This window comes from Sinocyclocheilus rhinocerous, unplaced genomic scaffold (assembly GCF_001515625.1).
Source record: "Sinocyclocheilus rhinocerous isolate Xijiao unplaced genomic scaffold, SAMN03320098_v1.1 scaffold474, whole genome shotgun sequence".
In the NCBI taxonomy this organism is placed as follows: domain Eukaryota; kingdom Metazoa; phylum Chordata; class Actinopteri; order Cypriniformes; family Cyprinidae; genus Sinocyclocheilus; species Sinocyclocheilus rhinocerous.
Window position 1 is genome coordinate 768,066 of NW_015644625.1, and position 25,394 is coordinate 793,459.

Sequence of the window (25,394 nt, forward strand, 5' to 3'; positions counted from 1 at the left end):
TAAGGGGCGTGTCTACTTGTGATGTGGAGGAGAGCGCGTTCAGTGCATGGGATGGACATTAGCCGAGCCGAGCGACAGAAAGATATAGAGATGGCGGATAAAAAACAAGAGGAAAACGTCTGTGGAACGATAAGGCAAGAAGTAGGACCCATGTAAATATCGGATCAGCTTTCCAGCGCTGGAGAGAACTCAAGGAGCGGAGGCCTGCGATCGGACGCCGAGGTTGCTTTGTTTCTTCTCAATAGGTGAGTAACACTGTGTCTACAACAGCTAAAGTCTGCCTACACTGGACGCGATCAAACGACCGTTGAAAACCATTTGAAATGTGTGTCAGCACGTCATAAATAGAACCTGGCAGCAGTTTTCTGTCGGGATTTGTTGCGCCGCGCCGCTCACGTCCGTAGACACGGTGTAACATTGGTTTTGCTTTGTTTCACAGAACTAATCGTTGCCTGGGTTGCGTACGTATGTGTGGGGCGGAGCAATCAAAATAGGGGCAAGACCCTTTTGGGGTAGGGGTGTGTTTGTTTTGGTGATTTCAAATATAAACATTGGCTACCAGAAATCCCTTACTCTGCCTTTAAACGAGCAGAAAATCTTCATTCACCAACTTCATACATCAAGAGTTTCAACCCAAGTCCTTGACAACAGACACGTTGTGCTTTGTGTCCATTCTCAGGCTCAATCCTGACAGACGTCATCAACTCCAGAGACCCTCGCCGTCAGCTGGGTCTCAGGGTGACCTGAGGGAAAACTGTGACAGGGCTGTGTAATTTCATGGCTACGTTTGCTGTTTTTCATTAAGCAGCGACAGAAAAAAGCCTTGCACTCCTGTAGAAGCATGAGACATGTGTTTCTCTTTCTTGTATTTCTCCCCCCTGACCCCCATCCCCCTTTGTGTCTGTTTTCCTTTGCAGCGGCAGGGGCTGTAATTGCGCTAGGCCTCATTTTAAAGCGTGTGGTGATTGAGAACCCATGGCTGTGGCCGGCAGACTAAGCGTTGGTCATGGCTTAGGACTCCGCCACCACAAAATGGCACCTCCTTCCACAGCTCACAGAGCGATGATCCATGCGTGAAAGACCATCTACTGCGGCAGCTGAAGTTAAACGGACAAGTAAACACACTTTGATCTCGCACATATTTGACAAACAGTTCAATATTGAGATGTTACGTGCTAGTTTGAATTTAAAGACAGGTGTTTGATCTGCCACTGTTTTCATTTTTCTTCTTAAAGGTGAAGTGTGTCGTTGCACTAGTGGCTCCAAACAGAATTGCAGAATTTATGTCTGCTTTCAAACAGGTTTTCCATCTGCCATCAGATAGCCCCGCCCTAAACTCACACCATTGACTGAGTCAATGCTGCTGTATTCGATGCTTGTTTGATAGCTCAACAGAGCCAAAGTGTACATTTTTCAGTCAACCACTGAATGTCTTGATACTGCATATTAAGATTAGATACAAGAAACTATTTGAAAAGTAAGAAAACAAAGAAAACAAAATGAAAGTTAACAGAGTTCAAATAAAATGTAAAAAAAGGAAACAAATAAATGAAAACCTAAAACACTAACTAATAAAAATGACAAAATTACTAAAACTTTTTATATTAAAAATACAAAAATAAATACTTTTTAAATAATATCCCAATTATACTAAAATAACGCTAATTTATGTTAATATTTGTTAATATTTATTTTGGTCTCACTTTATTTTAAGGTCCAATTCTCACTATTAATAAACTATTAACTATGACTTGTCTCAATAAACTTAAAAAACAGGGAACGATTCAGAGAACGACAAGTGCACAGAAGAGTTGAAAAGTGAGAGATGGCATGAGAAACAAACAGAAAGAAAGAAAGTAAACAGAATGACAGACAGCAGACGCCTCGCACAATAGGAAACCGTCTCAGTATGGAGGCTGATGGCAATCAAACACATGCTGGCCGGGTATTACGAGATATGTGTGTGTGCGCGCACTAAAATCACATTTAGCAAGTGACAGTGACACACACACACACACACACCTTGAGGCTTTAAGTCTCATGCACACACTGAGAGAGAACGACAGACGCAGTTTCTGCAGTGAAGCTCAGCTGTACAGGGGAGTGAAAGAAATAAAGAGGTGAGTGAAATAGAGAAAGACAGCACAAGCGCGTACTGTAAATCTAAGTATCCTTGTGTGACCGTATTTATGGCCAGCGACAGCAAACCGGCTCCAGCTGTCGATATTTGCGGGTCTAACGTGATTAACTAATCAATGCGTACAGCGGTCTGAACCTCTGTGGTAAACCGAGCTCCACTATATCAAGATACATATCAAGTAAACGTCTCTTCTGTCGATCCAAACAAAACTGAAGAATCCATCAGCTAAATTACAGCACGCTGCATCTCAGGGCCTAAACCAACAATTTAGACAAATTACTAAAGTGTTACACTTGCGTTCAATGATATGGATATATAACAAAGAATATACTGACTTTCTGTCTATTCAATGTTTTACTCATCGGCCACAATAATATCTTTAAATTATCCACATTTGCTTTTCTGAGCAAATACATCTGATAATTGTGACTAATTAATCATAATTAATAATGCAATTAATTCAACTAATTTATAATTATTTTGATTTAAAACTGCATTGTATAATTGTAAATTATATTGTACGGATTAACAGTCCAAATTATATTAAATATGTTTATTTACTATGAAAATAATAAATAAAACTATCTCAAATATCTCATATTTTTGTGTCTTCCCTTTTTAGACAACAGGGAATGATTCAGAGAATGATGAGTACACAGAGGAGTTGAAAAGTGAGCGATGGAGTGAGAAAGAAACAGAAAGAAAGAAAGAAATTACAGAATGACAGACAGCAGACGCCTCACAATAGGAAACCGTCTCAGTATGGAGGCTGATGGCAATCAAACACATGCTGGCCGGGTATTACGAGATATGTGTGTGTGCGCGCACTAAAATCACATTTAGCAAGTGACAGTGACACACACACACACACACACCTTGAGGCTTTAAGTCTCATGCACACACTGAGAGAGAACGACAGACGCAGTTTCTGCAGTGAAGCTCAGCTGTACAGGGGAGTGAAAGAAATAAAGAGGTGAGTGAAATAGAGAAAGACAGCACAAGCGCGTACTGTAAATCTAAGTATCCTTGTGTGACCGTATTTATGGCCAGCGACAGCAAACCGGCTCCAGCTGTCGATATTTGCGGGTCTAACGTGATTAACTAATCAATGCGTACAGCGGTCTGAACCTCTGTGGTAAACCGAGCTCCACTATATCAAGATACATATCAAGTAAACGTCTCTTCTGTCGATCCAAACAAAACTGAAGAATCCATCAGCTAAATTACAGCACGCTGCATCTCAGGGCCTAAACCAACAATTTAGACAAATTACTTGAGAAAAACGCACACAAACAAACCCTCGTATCCATTTAAAATAGTGAATGACTGTTTTTCAGCAAGGATGACAAATGTCAAGGAATAAAAAAGAAGCCATTAACACTAGGCTATATTTAAGTATCTTTCTGACAGTAAATGTGCTGTATAGACTTCCAGCACACACTGTTATTTGCTGCATTGAGGGTTTTGTCAAATGTGGGTCAGAGCGCCGTATCTATTCACTATTGGTGACACGTCACATCAAAGCATGGCGGCGATATTAAAAGAACCGGGTCGGATGGGCCCGTCTGATTGACAGGGAGGAGAAACGGAAGACAATCCGAAAGCCCCGGGAGGAAGGAATGCACTGCAGGGACGTGATGCTGAGACGGTCCTCGACGCTAAATCACAGCGCTCAGCGCCTTTAATGAAAATTGGCTACAACATCATCATAAAAGCCGTGTGCGAGTGGAGCTCACGCACACACATGCTCGCACGCGCTCTTTCTGATTCTGTCGCTTGGCTTGAATCTTCCAGGATAGGCGAGAGAGCCCAACACCATCTGCCGTCACCGTGTTTGCCTTTCCAAATCCTGGTTATCAACAAAACACACACGCAACCCTGAAAAGACCCTAAACGTCCCCTCATATGTGAAGAAAACATGCCCGGAGAGAAGATTACCTTTTTGTAAACTAGTCCCGTGTGGTTTATTGAACCTGTGTTCTTAAGATTCCTCTTTGATTTGCTAAAAATGGCCGTGTAATTAGGCTGTCCGCCTGTCCCTGGGTATGTCCTTGGCTGGGATGCATCTGAGTCCATTATGGCATATTTTTCTCCATGCAATTAGTATATGCGCTGACGAAGCCTGGTTCACCTGAGTGTATTAAAGCATCCCAAAACATTTCTTAACTTGTGCAGCTCATGATTTTCGCAAGAATCTCATTTGGGTAAAAGCAGAAATGAGGAAGAAACCATTACACAACAAAAAATATTTTCATACTCAGTATTTTTTACTTGTTTTACAGTCCAAGTATCTGAAGATGCATTTACTTGAGAAGCAAAATTGCTTTAGGTATTAAGTCTGAAAAAATAATCAAAATTAAGTGAGTTAAAAAATATCTACCACTGGGGTAAGGACTAAGTTTATTTTTCTTACCCCATTGGCAGATATTTGTTCTTGTTTTAACCCTTGTGCTGTGCTGAAAACCTACTATGGTGTTCCCAGTAAGATGACCAACCTTTTAAATATTGCTTGTAATTCTCTCATTTTGCGATACTATCACTAAATCTTGGATTTAATCTTTTTGTCAACCTGTTTTCTTTCAATTAGCACAGGTTTTGCATTTCTTTTTGGACCTGATAGATCATAGGCCTCACTGATCTGAGCTTATGCACAAAAAGTATTATTTGTGGATGATTTTGGCAGTGTTCACTCAAAAACTGATGTGCAGAAGCTCAGATCAATGAGCCCTACGATCAATCAGGTCCAAAAAGCAACACTTGTGCTAACTGAAAGAAAACAACTTTGAATCCAATATTTGGTTGCAATATAGCATATTGAGAGATTTACAAGGGGAATTTTTTTTTTTTTTTTTGTAGGGCAGTAATTTTTGACTGAGAAACACCATAAGTATAACAAGGTGGGCAAACAATCCTTAATAAAAAAAATAAACTACAAAAATTATGCAATTTTCCAAGCTGTTATACCCTGTGTGAACAAAGTCTGTTAGTTTTAGTCCAATGTGATAACATCAAAATGACCGGATAACAACATGAGGGTTAAGCATAAAATCACTTAATTTTGATAACTTAAAAAAAAAAAAAAAACAAGATTAAAATGCTCATTTTTTTGTAGCGGATATGCCAGCCATGTTTTTCCCAGACCTGTCAGCATCTGTCGCTGACAAATGAGTTGAAGCTGCCAAAGTCCAGAGTTGCGCACGCAAATCTTTTCTGAAACACACCTGGGCACGCGGCTGGCACGAGTTTGCACATGCGCACCTGCCTGAAGGCCGTCAATCTTTGACTTGATATGTTTGTACACATCTTTCCACCTCAGGTCGCCTCTTAAAAACATATTCAAGCATGGGAATATTTATGCAAATACACTGTGGAAATGAAATCTTTTTGCCACTTGATATCCGTCAGGGGGTCCCTTTTGCGATTCGTGTGGCTGATATACGACCCGACCCCCGGGGATACACACAGCACGAGCGAGCACATCAAATCTGCAATCATTAACACAGCTAATAAATAAACCTGTCGATCAGCGCACGCATTACAGCGTGTTCTCGTGGCACCAGGGTGCGACAAACACCACTCATGATGATGAATGCCACTTGGGCTACAAAGCACTCGCACAAGACACTTGCAATATTGCACCCCGTCGTCCCATGTGGGGAGAGAAAGTCAGATCCCTCAAATGTTGGTTGCTGTGCTACAGGAACACCATGGAGCTGCCCTTTACCAGCCTAATCTGTCTCTGTTTATATGTGTGTGCGTTTCTGCCATCACATAATTAGGATAATATTGGCTGTGACAGATGTCTCATAACATACTGTTATTTGTTGACAGAAATTATATTTTTAGACCTGGCCTGTGCGGATTATCGTTCTCGGAAGAGCTCCTCTAATGTCTGAGATATTAAAACTATTATGCTGTTGTGATTCAAAGGTGTGAAGAAAATAAACACAGGTCTGTAAAGTATATCTAATTGGCTGAAAATCTCAGTGTTGTATTTAACTATTAAAAGTACTGTGTATGAATGAAGTATAATTACCTATTGTTTAAAGCATAATGATGAGCTCAGAATGCTACATTAAAGGAGGCTCTCTTAAAGGTCATTTTTGTTTTTGTACACATTTAACAGTAAGTGATATTACTAGTTAAGCTCTTTTAAGCTCTTTATGTTGGTTTTACAACATAAAGGGTTGTGCTATTGTTACAAGCCGCATATAAAGATAATCTGGTGCTATTGGGGATATTCTTAAGAGTGTACAGCGTTTGTTAAACGTAATAAGCAAGTACACAGATATGTGAGGGAGTGACAGACACATCTGTTCTGCTCAGCGTACAGCATTCTAGAAAATGAAACCCTTTCTATTGTTTCAGCACAAGCACATGGCACAGCGGTCACCCTAAAACACACCTGTGCAATAAGTTTCCATGCAATTGTAATTTAATCACTGCTGTTCTGGCTTTTACAAATGATCTTCATGTAATGGTATGCACTATATATGACATATACAATATAATGCATGCAAAATGTGTATAATACATCCAATACACAGCATACCGTGTGCAACCGGTAGAATTTTTTATGTGTACGATGAAAACTTGTTTATGATATCTGTTGTGCTTGTTCTACTCACTTGGTCCATTTGTCTGTAATATATTGTGTATTGTGTAAATAGTTTATAATGTAGACTTTTCTAATGTTTCTATATGTATTGTGTTATGCTCTATACTGTACATGTCTGGCTGTTAACGCAACCCAAAAATAAAGTATCTATCTATCTATCTATCTATCATCTTTTCCCTCAGACAATCCTTCCCTTTACAATACCATGGTTTTACAGTAGTAAGTCTTGTTTCGTTTAGTTCACCACCAAAGAGCCATTCATAAAAATGTCTATCTATCTATCTATCTATCTATCTTTTCCATTGGAAAATTTACAATACCATGGTTTTACTATTGTAACAGTCCCTTTTAGTTTGCGTTCATCTTTCACCTCACGTTTATATTACTGTATATATGTAAATATAATGAATCACAATAGTTATACTAACAAATTGTTTTTGCAGGCAGCTCTACAAAACAGTTAAATATTATTCACGTTGTTCGTTAACTTAAGTAAATATGCAATGTACTTATGTATTCATGTAAATGTACTGCATAAACACTGTCATGTAAAGTGTGACCTTAATGTGTTAAAATAAGTCATGGAGACTGTTTCTAAGAGTCTTACCCTTAATGACGAACAGATTTAGAAGTATTCCCAGAAGGATCATGTCGACTGCTGCTGGATGCGCTCGGCTGGACGGTGATGCTGCTGGCGAATCTCGGGGAAGCGCGTCTGGAACCCCCGGATCGGTCCGACTCAGTCCGAGCCACTACATCCATACAAGAGGACCACCGTCCGACTGATAGAAATCTCCAAAACGACGTGTCCGAAAATCAGTTCCAGCTACAAACTTGTGCGATATCGGAAGCTTTCTAATGCGTAAGGGGTGTCCGAGGAGCAATGATTTCATACAACAAACAAACCAGGGGGAAATTGCAAACTGTCACACGCACTAGCAGCTGATGTCCGTTATACTCACGATCGGAGTCTTTCTAAAATAATAATCCTCGATTCAAACGCGTATCACCATGATAGAAGCGTAACCAAAGGCGCGCGTCAGATGTTCCAGTGTGCGCATTAGTGCGCATCAGTTTAATACAGTAAATGTGAGAGCGACCCCAGATGCTTGATTCCTGCTGTCCCACAGCACAATGTGCTCAATCCAGTCCTCAAACTCAGCGGCGAATTTTACATGCAGCTGCCTCCCTGTGATTGGCTCGGGCATTCTCAGGCGCATCCATGCAAAATCCCTGACCAGCCTTCTGGAGAGCTGGGTCGGTGCTCCTATATGCTAGAGAAATTCAGCCTGCTCTGCAAGTATCTAAGTTTACAAGTGAATCTTTCAGCAATAGTGAAATGTTACGAAAATTAAAAAAGTGAGATAAAGGTCAGTCAAACTGTGCACTCTAAAAAATAACTGTCCTTTTTAGGATTCCATCACTCAGTGGTTTTAAAACGGTTCGTAAGTTTACCAAGAAATAAAGAACTCTTTTAGGCTGTATGTTTTTTTTTATTATTATTATTAAAAAAGCTCTTATGTTAAATGTTCTTCAGATTAGCATATTTACACAATTTATGAACATTATCTTATGGTGGTTTTTGTTCTACTGGAAATCTATAAGTGTGTAAAGGCCCATTGACAGCAGAGCAATAACTATAGCGTTGATAGCAATGAACGATATCATTCTGTTTACTGTAAACGGGCTCTGCAGTTTTGCCGTCTGTAGCTTTAAATGCTGGATCTCATTAGAAGCAGGATGGATTCTGATTGGGTATCAATGTTTTATCGTTCATCAGCTGGAATAAATCGTTCTAAAAGTGGTTCCAACTATGTTCCTCTGTGCCCTTATCATTATAGTGTGGACTCTGCCATTCTTTTAAGTTCATAAAAATTTATAAACTATACACTCTAAAAAAATGCTGGGTTAAATGCAACCCAGTGCTGGGTAAAATAGGGACAAACCCAGCAATTGGGTTGTTTTGACCCAGCGGTTGGGTTACTACCCAGAAAGTTGGGTTAACCATTTAACCCAACCGCTGGGTCAAAACAACCCAATTGCTGGGTTTGTCCCTATTTTACCCAGCACTGGGTTGCATTTAGCCCAGCATTTTTTAGAGTGTACCTTATCATTATAGTTATCGTCCTTGGTGTGAGCAAATGTTAAAATGATATTTAATAAAAAATAAAATAAAATCAAGCTGCTAAATTCCATTGCTGTGAGCATAGCTATTTCTGTTTAACCTGACCCATATAAATTAATGTTTAATGTTATATTTAATTACAATATTGAACAAGCCCAGCTAATCTGGATATAAGTTTTGAGATCACCCACAAAACAATATTTAACAGTGCTGCAAAACATAAATATGGGAACAGGCGAGACTTCGTTGAGAGAGTTCACAGGGTATTCCGTTTCAGTTTGTTTACAAAACTCCATACACAGAAATCCCATAAGGGCCATGAGATGTCCAGACCGTGGATACAACCAACACAACACCGTTAGAACTTTAGATTCTGAAGTTTAGTTGGCAGGACAACACAGAGATATACCAAGGCTGTATTTCTGTTCTGATTTCAGGATTTGCGAATGAAACTTTAATGAGAATTTGATTTGTCCAAGTGGTCTGACTTGGTCCAACAACCGGGTCTATAATCAGGAGGCTTATGTAGATACACATTCGGCTGATTACCACAGTGCAACAGCCTGCACGGTCATCTGTGTGTGTGTGTGTGTGTGTGCGTGCGTGCGTGCGTGTGTGTGTGTGCGAGTGGTTTGCTGAGCGGACAATCATGGCCATTTAACTAATCAGAGTAAATGCCATACAGAGCCATTGCCCTGATGATGTCACAGCTCTGGAGTCGTCACTCTGAGTGCTTCCATCTGGTTGGGCTTTTTAGTGGCCGGACAGCTACACTTCACTTTTTCTTTTGTCCTCTCTCATTTTCAGGCAATCTGCCCATACTTTCTGTCCTCTTTTCAAATGCAAGATGCAGTTTTATCACCCTTTTTCAAAAATCAGATGTAACTAGATTTTTACACTTTTGAAAAAAGTGTTTAAACTTGAAACTACTTTGAAACTGTAGCTTGTCAAGTTAAAACCTAATATCAATTGTCAGTAAACTGCAGTCAAGACGTATTTTTTGGGGGGGGGGCTGTAGCTGCACCAAAGGCTTCAAGAAAAAGTAATACATTATGATGTGTAATTTTTCCTGAGGTTTTGAATGAACAATCGCAATTAGGGTTACAGTATCACGTTTTAAAAGGTAGGCTAAATGTATACTAAATCAAATATAGACTCTATAACCAAGTTGAAAATTCAGTCCATAGTAAAGGGAGCTGAAATTGTTAATTCATTCATTTGCATGAATCATCGCATGACCCGATTTCCTAGAATGATTCGGAATTTCCAACACTACATATGAAAGAGCGGGCCTATTAGGACGAGCCATTTCACTAGAATCAATCAGACTTTCTAACACAACATATGAGAAAAAACATTTAGAAATGAATCTGACTTTCCATCTCAACATATGAAAGAGCAGACCATTTAGGACAAACCGATTAATTAGAACGAATCAGACTTTCCAACACAACGTTTGAGAGAGAGCCATTTCGGGGTAAACCGATTTACTAAAATGATTCGGACAATCCATCACTATATATGAATGAGAGGACCATTTAGGGTGAACTGATTTATTAGAATGAATCAGACTAACCAGCGAGGACCATTTACGACGAACCGATTCACTGGAATGAATCAGACATTCTAATGCTACATATGACAGGAGTGGGTCATTTAGGACAAATCAATTCACTTGAAAGAATCAGATTTTCCAACACAACATATGAGAGAGATTAATTTAAGGGTGAACCGATTACTGAAATGAATCGGACTTTCCATTACTATTTATGAATGAGAGAACCATTTAGGACGAACCGATTCATTAGAATGAATCAGGCTTTCCAACGCAGCATCAGAGAGGAGCATTTACGACGAACCGATTCACTGGAATGAATCGGACTTTCCAACGCTATGAGGAGGACCATTTAGGTGATAGTGATTTTTACTTCTCTTCGGTCGCGCTACACCGCAAATGTTTCGCTAATGGAAAAGCTACACTACGACAATAATTAAAGTGTCAGACTACTGAACAATATTCTTCGCTACCTTTAGTTAGCTACTCATCAAAACTGTAATGGTTTGGGGTGTTGCCAGGGTTACTACGGTTTTGTGCGTGATTGCTAGTGTGCTTGCTTAATAGTCCGAGTCAAAAGTTCTTCAATGCATTGTCCATTTTATCTATTTTACTAAACATATATTTATGTTTTACCTTCCCCTGTTTCCACACCGTTTCTTACTTGCAATGTCTTCCCTTCATCATCATCACAAAGATCTTTCCATTCGTCTGTCCTCTCTCGCTCTGTTTCTCCTCCTCGCCACTCATCCCTCGCTCAGCCCATCATTGCTTTACGATAGCTGTGACCTTTTCAGTGGCACTCCACTATCAGACTCTTATCTCGCTGCCAGTGTAGCCGAGCGGTCATTTATGAGGTCACTTCACAGAAGTGGACATTAGCGATAATGTACTTCCAGTGACTCAGGTGTCACACTAAAGCGAAGGCAAGCGAGCGCACACGCACCCACTTTTGCCCGGCATATAATCATCCGGTGCTCTGTGTACATGACAGAGATGTGGACGTCGTAACAAATTAAAATGTCCGTAGGTGGAAGGAATATTTTACTTGATGAGAGAAGAGAAAAAAGAGACAGTATATTTTCTTCAGAGTATTACAAACGCGCGCATACACACACGCACACACACTTTCTCGATCCCACTCGGTTTGTACGCTTGTTAGTTCCACTTGAAATGGCAAATGACAAACAATCAGAGGCAGTGAAGCAGTGGCTTACCAGCTCACAGAACCAGCCAAAACAAAACAAACAAGGCAATTACTGCAATTCACACTACACCAGTTCTCCATGTTAAACACACACACGCACACACAGATAAACACAAAGGCCTTTGCAATTATAAACATTATTCTCATCTCTTGCAATCTATTTTTGACATGCAAACTAACACTACACATATACATAAGCTCGAGCAGCGGGGATGTACATGGTATATTAAAACGACTAAATCCACTGAATAAAATATTTTCTCATCTCCAAGGTTATGAAGAGAAGGTGGAGAAAATCTCCAAACTGATTTTTTATACATCACTGGCTTTGCAGGGCTTTGATAACCTGAGGCCAAAAGAGGAAGTTGGCAGATGTGTTTAGTTTACGGCCCGTTTGAATGTCTCCCTCACAGATATAGAACAACTTTATGCCTCTGGGCTACGCAAATACACACAAAATATAAAGTCGTGCCCACTAAGTAGTTTTTAGCACTCTTGCTTTAGTTCGTGTAATTAATTCATATTATTAACTGCCAAACGACTAGACCTACTCACATAATTTGTCAGCAGGAAGAATTCAGCAATGTTTGAAGCTGTTTGTTAATGTTTACATGTTTAATACAAGTTTACAAGTTTTTGTTTGTTTGTTTATGTGTATCTCTCACAAACACTGGTTTTATAGACTCTTTTGACTGGCAGTAAATTATAGGCCTACAAATGGATAAAATAGCATGACATGAACCGTGTAACAAATAAACAGTTGGCAAGAGAGAACTAGACAAGTTCAAAGTTTTGTTTGTCATATATGAGTCATTCTATGAACACAATCGATCATTTGAATTAGTGCAGTAAACACAAAAATATGCTGTTAAGTGCTTTGCTGGCTTGAATATATTAATATATTTTATTGCCATTTTGGTGTGTGTGTGTGTATACATTAATTAATAATTCTATTTAATATAATTAAAAAAATAATAATAACCCACCAGAACATTACCAATATCAAATATGGAATGATTTTCTCGCTCACACTATATTAATAATGCATTTTTTAGTCCAGTGCTGAAGACAAATTTGAACAGAAAATGAAATCAGTTGAATTGAAAAACTAATTTTAATTCAAACAGAATCATTTATCTGTGTCCACAAATTCTGATTCATTCCCCCATCACATCACTACTGTAACAATAATGAGGAAAAGACAAAACTGTAGTTATGTTTAATTAATTTTTTTTTTTTTTTTTTTGCCTGAGCACACTGACAATGTTTTGGTTAGAAAACAATGACAGAATTTTGGTCCTGTATAATGTAAACGTATAATTAAAATTATGATTTGAACAATTTTGAAGTAAAAGTAATTTAAAAGATTTAAATATGTAAGGAATGAATGATAAACAGGCAGTTTGGTGTAGGATCTTTCATGAAGAAAAAAAAAATATATAAAAATTGTCAACACCGGAACCACATTCTGAACAGTTTATATCCAATTGTTTTTCACAACAGTTAAGTGTTTGGAGTTCACAGAGCAAAAGTAAATCATTCCTACATATCTAGAATTTACAGAATTTGTCATGTACACAATGAATCTGTATTAACTGCAACTGCTGTTGTCTTACAGGTCCATATGCTAATATATTCTACTCCTTCCATCTATAAGCAATATATTTTAAACACCACTGCAGTGCAGCAATTGCATAAAATTCATGACATGAGCCAAAAACATACTAGTCATCCTCAGGAGAAACTCTATCCATCAAGCCTGCCTGACCTTTCATTTAGTAGACCAGCTTCTTATTCCAAGGGGGAAGAGGATGGTGTCAAAGCTGGCATCAACATGTTTAATTAAATTAAATTAAATTATTAATTATAACATGTGTTTGCATGAGTGTGTGTGTGGTGGGTTTGATGTTAGCTGTGTCTCTATGAATGATCCCAATTTGAGACCCCAATTGGTGCTGCCAGTCCAACCCTGATAGAAACAATCCTGAAATAGTTAAGACATGACGTCAAACCAATTTTACCCATTGACGCTTCCATATTAAATCCTTCAGCCCCAGCTATAGAGCTCAGAGAAACATATAGAGACACAAACTTAGATGGTGTGAAGTATATAATACATTTTTGACAAGCTACTTTTGGCCGTTTAGATACTGTACATGAAAGTAGCATCTTGACTAGAGCAAAAATCGAATTCCTGAATAAATAAGAATATTCGTGTTGTGCTCATTCCTTCAAAAACCAATACCAGCAGTTGTGTCAAATGCTACAGCCTTCATCAAAAAAAAAAAAAATTTTTGCCTGGCAGGTAAAGCATGACATATCCACCTTGTCAAATAAATAAGCAGGAAATCTGTTTATTTAGTTATTGTAGCTATTTATAGAAAAGTCCTGTTAAATCTTAATGCTAATGAGAAAACCTCATAACCCAAACATTTTGGTTTAAAACATTTCAAACATTTTAAAACCCTACATATATTTTTTTTTTATTATTATTATTATTATTTCAGCATATGATGACAGTGCAACGTGTTAACACTTGAAGACATTCTTTGTCTGGTAGAAGTTTTAAAATCAGAAATTTATTTGGAAAAGCAGCTTCATAGAATGACTCATATTCATCTGGTACAGTACATGGTATTGTTTTGTTAATGAACTAGGGGCAAATATGCAAAAACACAGTGATTTATGAAAGCAGATCAAATAAATGTGTGTAAATGTTTGTTAGTTATGCATGAAGTTATTGGTATGTGTGGTTGCGGGCCCCTGATTAAGGATCTGGATGGCTTGAGGGAAAGTAGCTCCTCCTGACCCCTGCTGGCCCTACAGCTGCGGTAGAGCTTTATCTGACCACAGCAGTGTGGATGAAATCCTTAGTGTTTTTCTTGCCATATAATCTTGCTTAGATGCGAAGATGTCCTACAAGCAGGCCAGAACAATGGGAGTCTGTTTTATTAAGCTGTCAGGGAAAAATCACAAGTTTGATAACTTAAAGAATTAATTGCACACCTCTCCTTAACAACATACATAGATGTACTTACTTGTATGTCATGTGACCATTAACAGAGAACTGTGAACTAGTGTTATTTTGGTATAATTTGGATACTATTATAGTGTTTATTGATATTTTGAATTAGTTTTAGTTTTTATATTATAATTTAGTTAAAGTTTCAGTAATTTGTTGTGTGTTTTTGCCATTTTTATTAGTTATTGTTTTTTAATGTCTATATAGTTTAATATTTCATATTTTCCCTTAAGTTGTATTTCAGTTAACATTTATTTTATTTCAAGTACATTTTTTATGGTTTTAGTAATATTAACTATAATTATCCTGCAAACATGTGAACGTGAATGTGGTGTTAAATTATTGAAATATTAACTTAAACTTTTCAAGTAAATATTTTACGGGGCTCAGCTTAAGAAAACATTTGGAAACTCTATATTAGTAAATGTAGAAATGAACATTAACTAAGATTAATAAATGCTTTAGCATTGTTAATGTCAACAAATGGAACCTTATTGTAAAGTGTTACCAAGTCCACTATCAGGGCCTTGTTCTTGCTGACATTCACCTCTACTTCCTGTAGATAGGCTTTGTCTTGGCTGTCAGCATCAAACCCATCACAACAGAGCGAGAGAGAGCGAGATGACAGAGAAAAGGAAGAGGGTGGGGTGGAGGAAGAACAAACATGTCCCTTTGAGATAGACTCTAGTACTAATATTGACCAGCACGCTTCAGAAAACACAGACGCACGACTCCGCTACAGTAATGAAAGCCCCACAAAGGACCATCGACACGTTTTATCAGCAACCTGAATTAGCAGCGTCTGTTCACCTTGATTGCTAGTGTTCATATGTTTCACTTACACACACACACACACACACACACACACACTCACTCACCACTGCACATGCAATCAGCCAGCAAATAAGAGCATGTGGCACCCAAAAAAAAACACAAAACACATTTCATGTGCTCAGCAGGTACGAGTCCAACTATTAAAACGCACACAAATGCACATGAAAACACATACACGCATCACAAAGTTAAAGTTGGTGAGCTCATAAATTAGAAATGTCAGTTAAGATTTCATCAGAGGCTCCAGTCCGTCCATGTAATATTTTTCTGCCTAATAGATTTGAGCTGTCATTCATATCTGTAGCACAAACTTAAAGTGATACTCCAACCAAAAATGAAAATTCTGACATCATTTATGTCACCCTTATGTGGTTCCAAACCTCTATACATTTATTTCTACATAAAAGAAGATATTTTGTAGAATGTCAGTAATCAAACAGTTTCCCATTGACTTTAATTATATGGCTACACTGTCAGAAAAAAAGGTACAAAAGCTGTCACTGGGCTGGTAACTTACACTTTTGGACCTTTTATATCCCTAAAGGGTACATAGAACCTAAACTGTGCATACCAGTGACAGATTTTGTAGGCTAGGCTACATTTTTTTTCCTATAGGGTACAAAATACAATGGCAGTCAATGGGAATTGAAACTGTTTCTTTACCAACATTCTTCAAAATATCTGCTTCCATGTTCCACAGGGGGAAAAAATGCACCCAGGTTTCTAAAAACATGAGTGTGCCTAGCCTAAATGATGACAGATTGTTTTGTTTTTTTGGGTGAACATCCCTTGAATGAGCCACACATTAAGGTTTAATGCTTCTTATGTTTGATGAGACTCCTAACCTTAGGTATGAGCTATAATAATAATAATGACAATTGCCTTAGCAAACACCTTTTAAGTACGCAGGCGGTAGTTTGTGATGAGAGAATCAGGTTTTAGTGGGGCTGGAGGGAGGAATGCACAGAAACGTGAGTCACGTTTTTCCCAGGTTAAAACATCAGGGAGCCTCTAAGCTATGAGCAAGCTGTTCCTCTCTCTGAAACAGTTACTGTTTACTATTTATTGTGGCGCTGATAGGCTTTTAAGAAATGATAGCTCTTCCTGCACTTAAGATGGAAGCTGCTTTATTACCTCCTGAATGAATAAATGAATGAATAAATAGCTAGTCGAAAGAACAATTTAAGAATGTGAAGTTAGGGTATAAAATCAACATTAATCTGTTGAGATATGACATCTGAGTTTACATAAGTATCTTTTTGCAAAATAGATATGCTAGTTGAAAATTAAACTGCATGGACCGATATCAGGCAAGCCGATATTCAACCATTTTGAGATTATCAACTAATGAACATTACCGCCCTCTAGTGTCAGTTCAAATTAACCAACTCTTTTAATAAATAATAGACTTTTTGTTATCAATATTTGTAGTGAATTTTGAGCTAGAATTGTTTAGAATATGTCATTTTTTACAATATACATATATATGACATGATAAAGACTACCATGTGACACTTTGACGTGACAATCATGTGACACTGAGTAATGACTGCTGAAAATTCAGCTTTGACATCACAAGAATAAATGACATTTTATAATTTATTAAAACAGAAAATAGTTATTTAAAACTGTAATAATATTTATAATATTTCACAATATTACACAATATTACTTTTTATAGATTTTTTTTTACTGTATAGCCTATATATATGTGTGTGTGTGTGTGTGTGTGTGTGTGTGTGTGTGTATTGATCAAATAAATCCAGCATTGGTGAGAGAAAAAAAATTCATACATAAAATATATTAAAATAGAAAATAGTTATTCTAAATTAGAACCATATTTCATGTTATTTCTACTTTTCTGCGTTTTTATTAAATACATTTAATAAAACACACACACACACACACACACACACACACACGTTTGTTTCTGTGAATTGTGGGGACTTTCCATAGACTTCTATTACTTTTATACTGACCAAACAATATTTTTTATCACCTAACCCCAACCCTAACTCTTAACCTACCCCTTACAGAAAACCTGTTTGCATTGTTACACTTGCAGATAAACATCATTTACTATTTGTAATAATGTTTTTATTTATTATTTATTAAAATTTCAGGTTTTACTATCCTTGTGGGGACATTTGGTCCCCACAATGTAGCATAAACAAGTACACACACACACACACACACACATTTATTTATTTACTTGTAAAAAAAAAAGTCATGCATTGGCACAATTATTCATAATTGTCTAGAAAACTAATTTCACAGCAGAAATATAGAACCCTATATCAGATCAAGCACTATTCCTAAATGTCAAAAGAAGATTAAAGTTCACTGAGACGCCCTGAAAGTTAGTGTGAGTGTGTTTACAGGGTGAGTGACATGAGGATATGAGTTTTGACATTGCACAGATTGCATGTCCCTCAGTGAGCCCTGGGGTGGCAGAGGGGCTGGGATCAGCCTCTTCATGAGGCGGGGCAGCTGGGGTATAAGAGCGCGTGTGTGTGCATTTCAGGACAGGCTCACAGATGTGCGTGACGACCCCACGGCAAAGGAACTACTGTCGCTACGCACCACACATTGCATAGCAACCAGGTATAACATCAATCAGATAGGCCCAATTTTAATGTTTAGATGTAAAAGGTTATAAATTAATTAGCCAAAGGCAGAGACAAGGCTCTGGATAAACAAGAAACACAGTAATATCTGAATACAACTTCATTATAAAACTCCCTATGTATATGGTTCTTTTTATCACCTTCAAACCTGGTGCTGAATAAAACCATCAATCCACAGGTGACCTAACTAGCAAGTCACAATTTCCACACGTCCAATTTGTGAAAATGAACTGCACAGTCTCTAAATCAAATGAAGTGTTTAATGATATCATTGTGACTACAGTACACGTGACAGTGTGAGGCGGCTTTATGACCTTCGCTACATTAGGAGGTGTAGATGTGTTTATTTCCATGCAAACAAACTGTAATTGCACTACAGTAAAAAGACTAATCACACATCTCACAGCCCGGAAAATGGAAAGAAGCAAGTGATGAAAGGTGCAGAGGGGAACCAGAAAAACATATGGTAGTTGTCTATTCTGTCTGTTTTTCTTTTCGGAGAATTAAAAGGCTGTGAGGCAACGGAGGGATTTTCTCCTGCTAAAAAGTCAGAGCTGGAGGCTACACTGCGAACTAAGCCAAGCTCTGCCTTTCATCTGGCACAGCATCATTTTACACTGACAAACTGTGTACCTGCACTCATGTATTCGCTAAGCTGGTGTTAATTCAAAAGTCGCTACATAAAATACTGTCTTTGATCATTTTCATGTCATTTGTGCTCCAGACCTACATTTTATTGTAACTTGGCCAGAGCTGTATGACACACTAAACTCTTTAATTCATCTGCCAACATCTGAAAAACTCAGATGGTGTTTATCTGAATTAGGCCTATGCATGATTAAACACAAGGTGTCATGGTTATGTACATTTTTGTTTAAAACATCAAGATGAGTCTGAAGATTTACGTTTATTTTGTACATAATAAAAAATGAATTTTTTTTAACAAGCATGGCCTTTGAAGCAGAGTTACAAACAGCGTTATCTTGAGATTATTTATTCACACTTGACAGCTTAAAATGAAGTGTGATAAAAATATGTTAGGAATGGAACTCTTGCATGCACACTGTGCAGTGTTGCATACGATATGTTAAAAAATGTGATGATGCTTGTTTCAAATGTGTTATATTGTTATATGAACTCATCAGATTGTACCTTATCATAAGCAAAAACAACAAAAAAGCTAATTAGTTCATGAATAAATAAACAGTTATATCCTCCTGACTACCAGCTATGGAGTTTTGTCCTCTGTAGAGGACATTGTGTTGCATTTTAATCCAAATTTTTGTAAATTTAATTATAAATTAATAATAATATAATATAACGTAATATAATACATAAATCTACCACATCTCAAAGTAACACATATATTGAGATTTATTCACAATTGACATCTTAACATTAATTGTGAAAAAAATGTTTGGATTAGAAACTCTTGCATGCTGTGCAATGTACACATGCCTACTATATTTAGCTGTTCCAAATCATCGTGTATATTTATTTCAGTGAGTGGCATCCATTTACCATAAACAAAAAATAGTTAATTATTTCATGAATAAATATAGTTATATTGCATTTTAATCTAATAAATAAAATTAGAAAATAATTAAAAAGAAAAGAAAAAAAAACTATAAACAGCAAGACAAAGAGAAATACTTAGCTATGAAAACAAACAAGTGGAATGTCAAAACACAAATCTTGAAAAAGCATCTGTTTTTCTCAATCCAATTTTCTGTGGAAAAAAAGGGAGTAATAAAATATATTTTTTAAATAAAGAAAAAATAAAGCAAGAAATATTACACTTTGGAAACAAATACATCAAATGTCCAAGAAACACAAAACACAACTCTTTAAAAAGCGTCCACTGGCGCAGGGGTCACATGACCTGTGAAAACTCAGCCCAGCAGGACACCTACTAATACAACACTTTTCCTTGGAATAAAAACACTGAAAGATCTCCATATGTCCTGCTGTTTTGAACACATAACCAAACGAGAAAAAAAAAGTATTTGCACATAGTGTATATGACTCTCGTAAGATGAAATGAAACATTTTTTAAAACAGTAACAGTGTTGCCGAGTTCGCTCAAATAATCACATGCACAGCTGCCACCTGCTGGTGAAGAGCGGAACGTCTCTAATTGTTGTTCCCCCAATTAAACCAGTTTAAAAAAGTTACATAACAGATTCATTCATGCAGACATGAACAATTATACATTTAACAACTGTCTATAAAATCTTAATTGTGTAAGTATCAGCACCATCTCTGCTTAGGACTGAAATTTGAGCGCGCTGCGCAGAATCCGCCCCCTTCCCTCAAGCGTGTCCAGTAGTGTCTCCAGAGAGTCTTGAGCTTTATTTTAATGACCTTTGCTTGACTTTTCCACCAATTTACAGGTGTGCTATCACAGGTGGACAGCGACATGGAGGGACGGCAGCTACAGCAGGTGAAAGAGTTTATTTACAGCTAATATTTATAAACAGCACACTTGTTTTGCCAAACTTTGCGCAGTAACAATTTGACGCAACATGAGTTTATTCGCGTGTCATCCCAGTTTGGCGTTTGAGAGCACTTCAGCTCATCGGCATAACACGGAAAGCGTTACACCACCTCTCTAATTTGATTTCTGGCAGGTTTTGAACACGCAGAGACTGAAGTCACTACAAGAATGGATGCAGAAAAGCTCAATCACTTTAACACAGGTCAATGGGCAGAGGAAATATGGTGGTCCTCCTCCGGGTAAGTACTCCTGAATGGAACTGAGATGATCAGCCTTTTGCAATTAAAACACAACCTGTGGCATTTTAAGCTCTTTTATGTCTCATAGCATGAGACTGAAGTGTGGTGTGGATGAAGACAGAGCTGTAGCACATGGCCTCTTATTTTCCTTCATAACGTTCAGCAGAGCAGAAACAAGCCGTTTACTTTTCCTTTTAGAGGTTTTAGGAATAAATCTTCATCATCTTGGGTTTAAAGCAGCTTGTCATGTAGAACTGATACGAAAGTTTGAACCATGCCTCTTTTGTGCTTTGTCTTTACCTCCATTAAAACATGTACACCTGGAGCTCAATTAGACTTCAAGTCCTCATTGCTGCTCAATTATTGCTGATTGGATGGTTTTAATTATTGCTTGATGGAAATGATTAGTTCAAGATCCTTTTTAAAGTAAAATTTGTAGATGTGGGAACTTAAGTTCTAACGTGTTGATTCCTTTAGATATAAATAACTTGTTTAAATCAGACACCAACAGTGTTTTCTGCGTAAGTAATATCTCTTAGTTGTCACACTGTTAACTTCAGGAATATTATCCCTAATGAGTTTATTTTAAAAGTAATACATATATACATAGGTATGTATAAAATGCCTTTTAAATGTTACAAATCATGAGTGCATAGATGGTACTTCTAGTTTTTTCTCAACGAGTACGTCTAATTTTCAGCTTTGATCTGAGTCTCTGGTCAGTGCTTGTTATGTGATGTTTTCATCAGTTTTTCAGAGTATAATTGTACCTTTTAAAGGATCATATTGTGAGGATTTTTATTTGCCTTGATTTTTATATCTTCAAGAGCTTCGTGTACTATGAAATATATCTCAAACTCTATATGCATATATGTGTATGTCAGATCTTGACAGTCTGAGCATTTCAGTGTCCATGATGTTCATAATTTATTATGAGGGTTTTTTTGTCGACAGTTTGACTGCTAGTCGACATGAGTTCATGAAGCTTTAAAGTTTCAGCTTACCAGTGTTTTCGCTTATTTATATGGATTTATTTTTATTTATTAAAGCACTTTCAAAAAGTGTATTTTGGCAAAAGTGTGTGTATATATACATATAAATGAGAACTTATGTGTATGTCAGATCTTGACAGTCTGAGCATTTCAGTGTCCATGATCATAATTTATTATGAGGGTTTTTTTGTCGACAGTTTGACTGCTAGTCGACATGAGTTCATGAAGCTTTAAAGTTTCAGCTTACCAGTGTTTTCGCTTATTTATATGGATTTATTTTTATTTATTAAAGCACTTTCAAAAAGTGTATTTTGGCAAAAGTGTGTGTATATATACATATAAATGAGAACTTATATCTATCTATATACATAACTTCATGTTTGTGTAAGTGTGTGTGTTTATGAATGTATGGATCTATGTATGTTTCATACTATTCTCAAATGTGTAAATTTCAACATTACAACATTAATCATGCAATATTTTTGAAATATAATCCTAGTCACAATTATCACTCATTTTGACTCCCTTTACTTTCTTCTCTTACTCCAGGGTGGCAAGGTCCTGTTCCCGGGCCGGGCTGTGAGGTTTTCATCAGTCAGATCCCACGCGACATCTACGAGGACTGCCTGATCCCTCTTTTCCAGAGCATTGGCACTATTTACGAGTTTCGTCTCATGATGAACTTCAGCGGGCAGAACCGAGGCTTCGCCTACGCAAAGTACGGTGACCCCCTCACCGCCGCCTCCGCCGTCATGACCCTGCATCACTACCGTCTGCCGGAAGGGGGCTGCCTGATGGTGCGCAAGAGCACAGAGAAGCGGCAGCTGCGTCTGGGGGATCTTCCGACTAGCATAAATCAGCTGGAGTTGCTGACGGTGCTGCGAATGCTGTCTGACGGGGTGGAGGAGGTCCTGCTGAAGACGGCCGGGCCCAAAGGGAGAGAGGTTGTGGCTCTAGTGAACTACTCCTCCCACTACGCCGCATCCATGGCCAAGAAAGTGCTTGCGCAAGGTATGCCAGGGGATGGAAATATTTGGATTATTAACTGAAGGGCTATTATTTTAAAAGAAAGTAGTAGGTTGCATGTGTAGTATGTGAATTTGTAGTACAGTATATTTTATACACCGTGTAGTATGCATTAAGCAATACATCAGGGTTTATTCATTTTATTAATCTACTCGTGTGTGTGTGTGTGGATTTAATTTAATACTTTTACTCAAATGCATTTGATTGTGACCAAATAAGGTCTATTTTAAATAAATGCTGTTCTCTCAAACTTTATCAAAGAATCCTTTACAAAAAGTATCACGTTTTCCACCAAAATATGAAGCAGCTCAACTGTTTTTAACTGATAATAATGTTTCTTGAGCAGCAAATCAGCATATTAGAAGAATGATTTCTGAAGGATCATGTGACACTGAAGACTAGAGTAATGATGCTGAAAATACAGCTTTGACATCACAGGATAAATTGCGTTTTGTAATTTATTAAAATAGAACATTTTAATTTGATGTTGGAATGTTCCATAATCTTTTAAAATTCTAACGTCCCCAAAACTTTTGAACAGCAGCAATATATGGTATGAAATGCATAAATATTCAACATTTAGAAGCAGTTAGAAATTTAAAAAAATTCTCAAATGTTTATATGTAATATATATTTGCTTGTATTTGAAGATAGGAGGATGATGAAGTCATTGAATATATATATATATTTTTTTAAGACCAGTAAATGAGGTGGAAAAAATAGAGGATTGGTGCATCTTTTTAACAATATGCTGTCTTCTAAAATGTACTAATTTTATTTTTTATTTTTTTATTTTTTTTAAACTAAGAAAGTATTGTAACATTCAACAAAATATGTTGAAGTATTTATCTTTTAAGTTGTTTTTTTTCCTTTGTCTTTTCAGCTTTTAAGAAGCAGTACGGCATTTCTATTACCGTGAAATGGACGTCCTTCTCCAAGTCAAAGCATGTATCTGAGACCGGACAAGAAGACGGCACCTTTACCCCACCTGGTCTGAGTCCCCTCCCCAAACCCTCCATCACCCCTCCCCACCTGCACCCTCAGCCCTCCCTTCAGGATGTCCCAGCCCACCCCCCTCTCCAGTCCTTCTTCCGGGCCGTGGGGGGTCTGGCCGGTCCGCCGAGAGATGAGATGAAGCCTCAAGGCCCTGTGAACCGCGACGCTGTGTCTCTGCTGCAGTGGATGTGCGAGGTGAACCGACTCGGCACTCCTCAGTATGAAGTCCGCTTCCATCACGCCAGCTCCGACGGCTTCCTCTGCTTCAGCTACAAAGTCCTGATCCCGTGCTTTCTTATTCCCCTGTATGGGGTTATCCAGATCCTTCCAGGCCCCAGCATTCAGGCCACGAAGGAGGAGGTTTATCGAGCCGTCGCCGAGCTGGTGATCCAAACCATCTGTAAAGTCTCAAATGCGCGACCTTTCTAAAATTTGAGCTGTTAATGTAATGTAACGTTATCAGTTTTACGTTCAGTATTATGGTATTATGGTTTGAAGGCATGTACTGTTTCAGATGAATGAGTGGAAATGAATGATTAAACGAGTATTTAGTTTAATGTTAAAGGGAAAAAAAAAAGCCAATCTGGGCAGTGGATTTCTTTTCATTTTACAAGCTCTTGAATTCAGTGGTATGAAAAAGGTTTGAAGTATTATGTTCTCGTTGGTATAATGTTTTATGGTATTTTAACAATGCAATATTAATCATTTGTAATTTTAGTCAGCCTCATCACATTTGGATGATTGCATGTTTTCACAGCTTCTTATTTTGAGTGTTTTTCACGTATTTGATTTTTCACGATTTGTTTTGCGTGTTTGTCACGTTTGTTGACTTTGCATGGTGTGCTCTTGTTTCCTTGTTTGATGGGTTGTACTGACTAGAAATGACTTTTGTACAGTAAATAAGTTGTTCAAGAAATAATTTGTGTAGGCTCAAGTCCCTGATTATGACTTGGATATATTGCTCATACTTGTGGTAAGAAGTCAAAACATTCATGCAGAAAATGGCTACAGATATGAATGAGACCTTAAATCACATGGGTTAAGAGATGTCTTTCAAAAATTGTGATTTTTTTATATATTGACTAAAATAATCAATTCTTAATTTAATTATCATTTGGAAAAATTAGAACATTTTATTTAAACTGTAAAATTACAATTTGTCTAAGAAATATTACTACTGTAGTTAAAGATTTTTTTTTTTACTTTTTTTTTTTTTTTTACAATTATTACAATTGACTTAAAGGGGTCATATGGTGCGATTTAAATTTTTCCTTTTTCTTGAGTGTTACAAGCTCTTGGTGCATAAAGAAGATCTATAAAGTTGCAAAGACTAAAGTCTCAAATCCAAAGAGATATTCGTTATAAAAGGTAAGAGTCAGCCACGCCTACCTAAAACGGCTCGTTCTAACACGCCCCCACATATCTACGTCACTATGTGGGAAGATTTGCATAACACCGCCCAAATGTTCACATAAAGAAAGAAGGCGTAACTTTTATTCTCACTGTAGTATTGTTG

The 25,394-nt window shown here is 37.5% G+C and overlaps 2 protein-coding genes across 2 annotated transcripts in view; one reads left to right on the plus strand and one right to left on the minus strand.

Annotated features, from left to right (window-relative positions):
- LOC107758535 (GDNF family receptor alpha-4-like) overlaps positions 1-7,888 on the minus strand; it is a 34,151-nt gene extending 26,263 nt beyond the window's left edge. The window contains exon 1 of the mRNA XM_016576294.1: positions 7,366-7,888. Coding sequence (XP_016431780.1) covers positions 7,366-7,408 — 43 coding nt within the window. The 5' untranslated portion in view covers positions 7,409-7,888. The remainder of the gene's footprint in view (positions 1-7,365) is intronic.
- Positions 7,889-20,126: 12,238 nt separating this feature from the next.
- Positions 20,127-24,794, plus strand: LOC107758536 (dead end protein 1-like). The gene is made up of 4 exons (XM_016576295.1): positions 20,127-20,571; positions 20,759-20,864; positions 22,406-22,867; positions 23,766-24,794. The coding sequence occupies exons 1-4, from the start codon at positions 20,548-20,550 to the stop codon at positions 24,305-24,307; spliced, it is 1,134 nt and encodes a 377-aa protein (XP_016431781.1). The 5' UTR covers positions 20,127-20,547; the 3' UTR covers positions 24,308-24,794.
- Positions 24,795-25,394: the final 600 nt, after the last annotated feature.

What these genes read in the sequence shown, in the direction of transcription:
- LOC107758536 (XM_016576295.1), top strand. Translation starts at nt 20,548, where the DNA reads ATGGAGGGACGGCAGCTACAGCAG. An exon ending in AGGGACGGCAGCTACAGCAG is followed by an intron (nt 20,572 to 20,758) that starts GTGAAAGAGTTT and finishes GATTTCTGGCAG; the next exon opens with GTTTTGAACACGCAGAGACT. An exon ending in CAAGAAAGTGCTTGCGCAAG is followed by an intron (nt 22,868 to 23,765) that starts GTATGCCAGGGG and finishes TTGTCTTTTCAG; the next exon opens with CTTTTAAGAAGCAGTACGGC.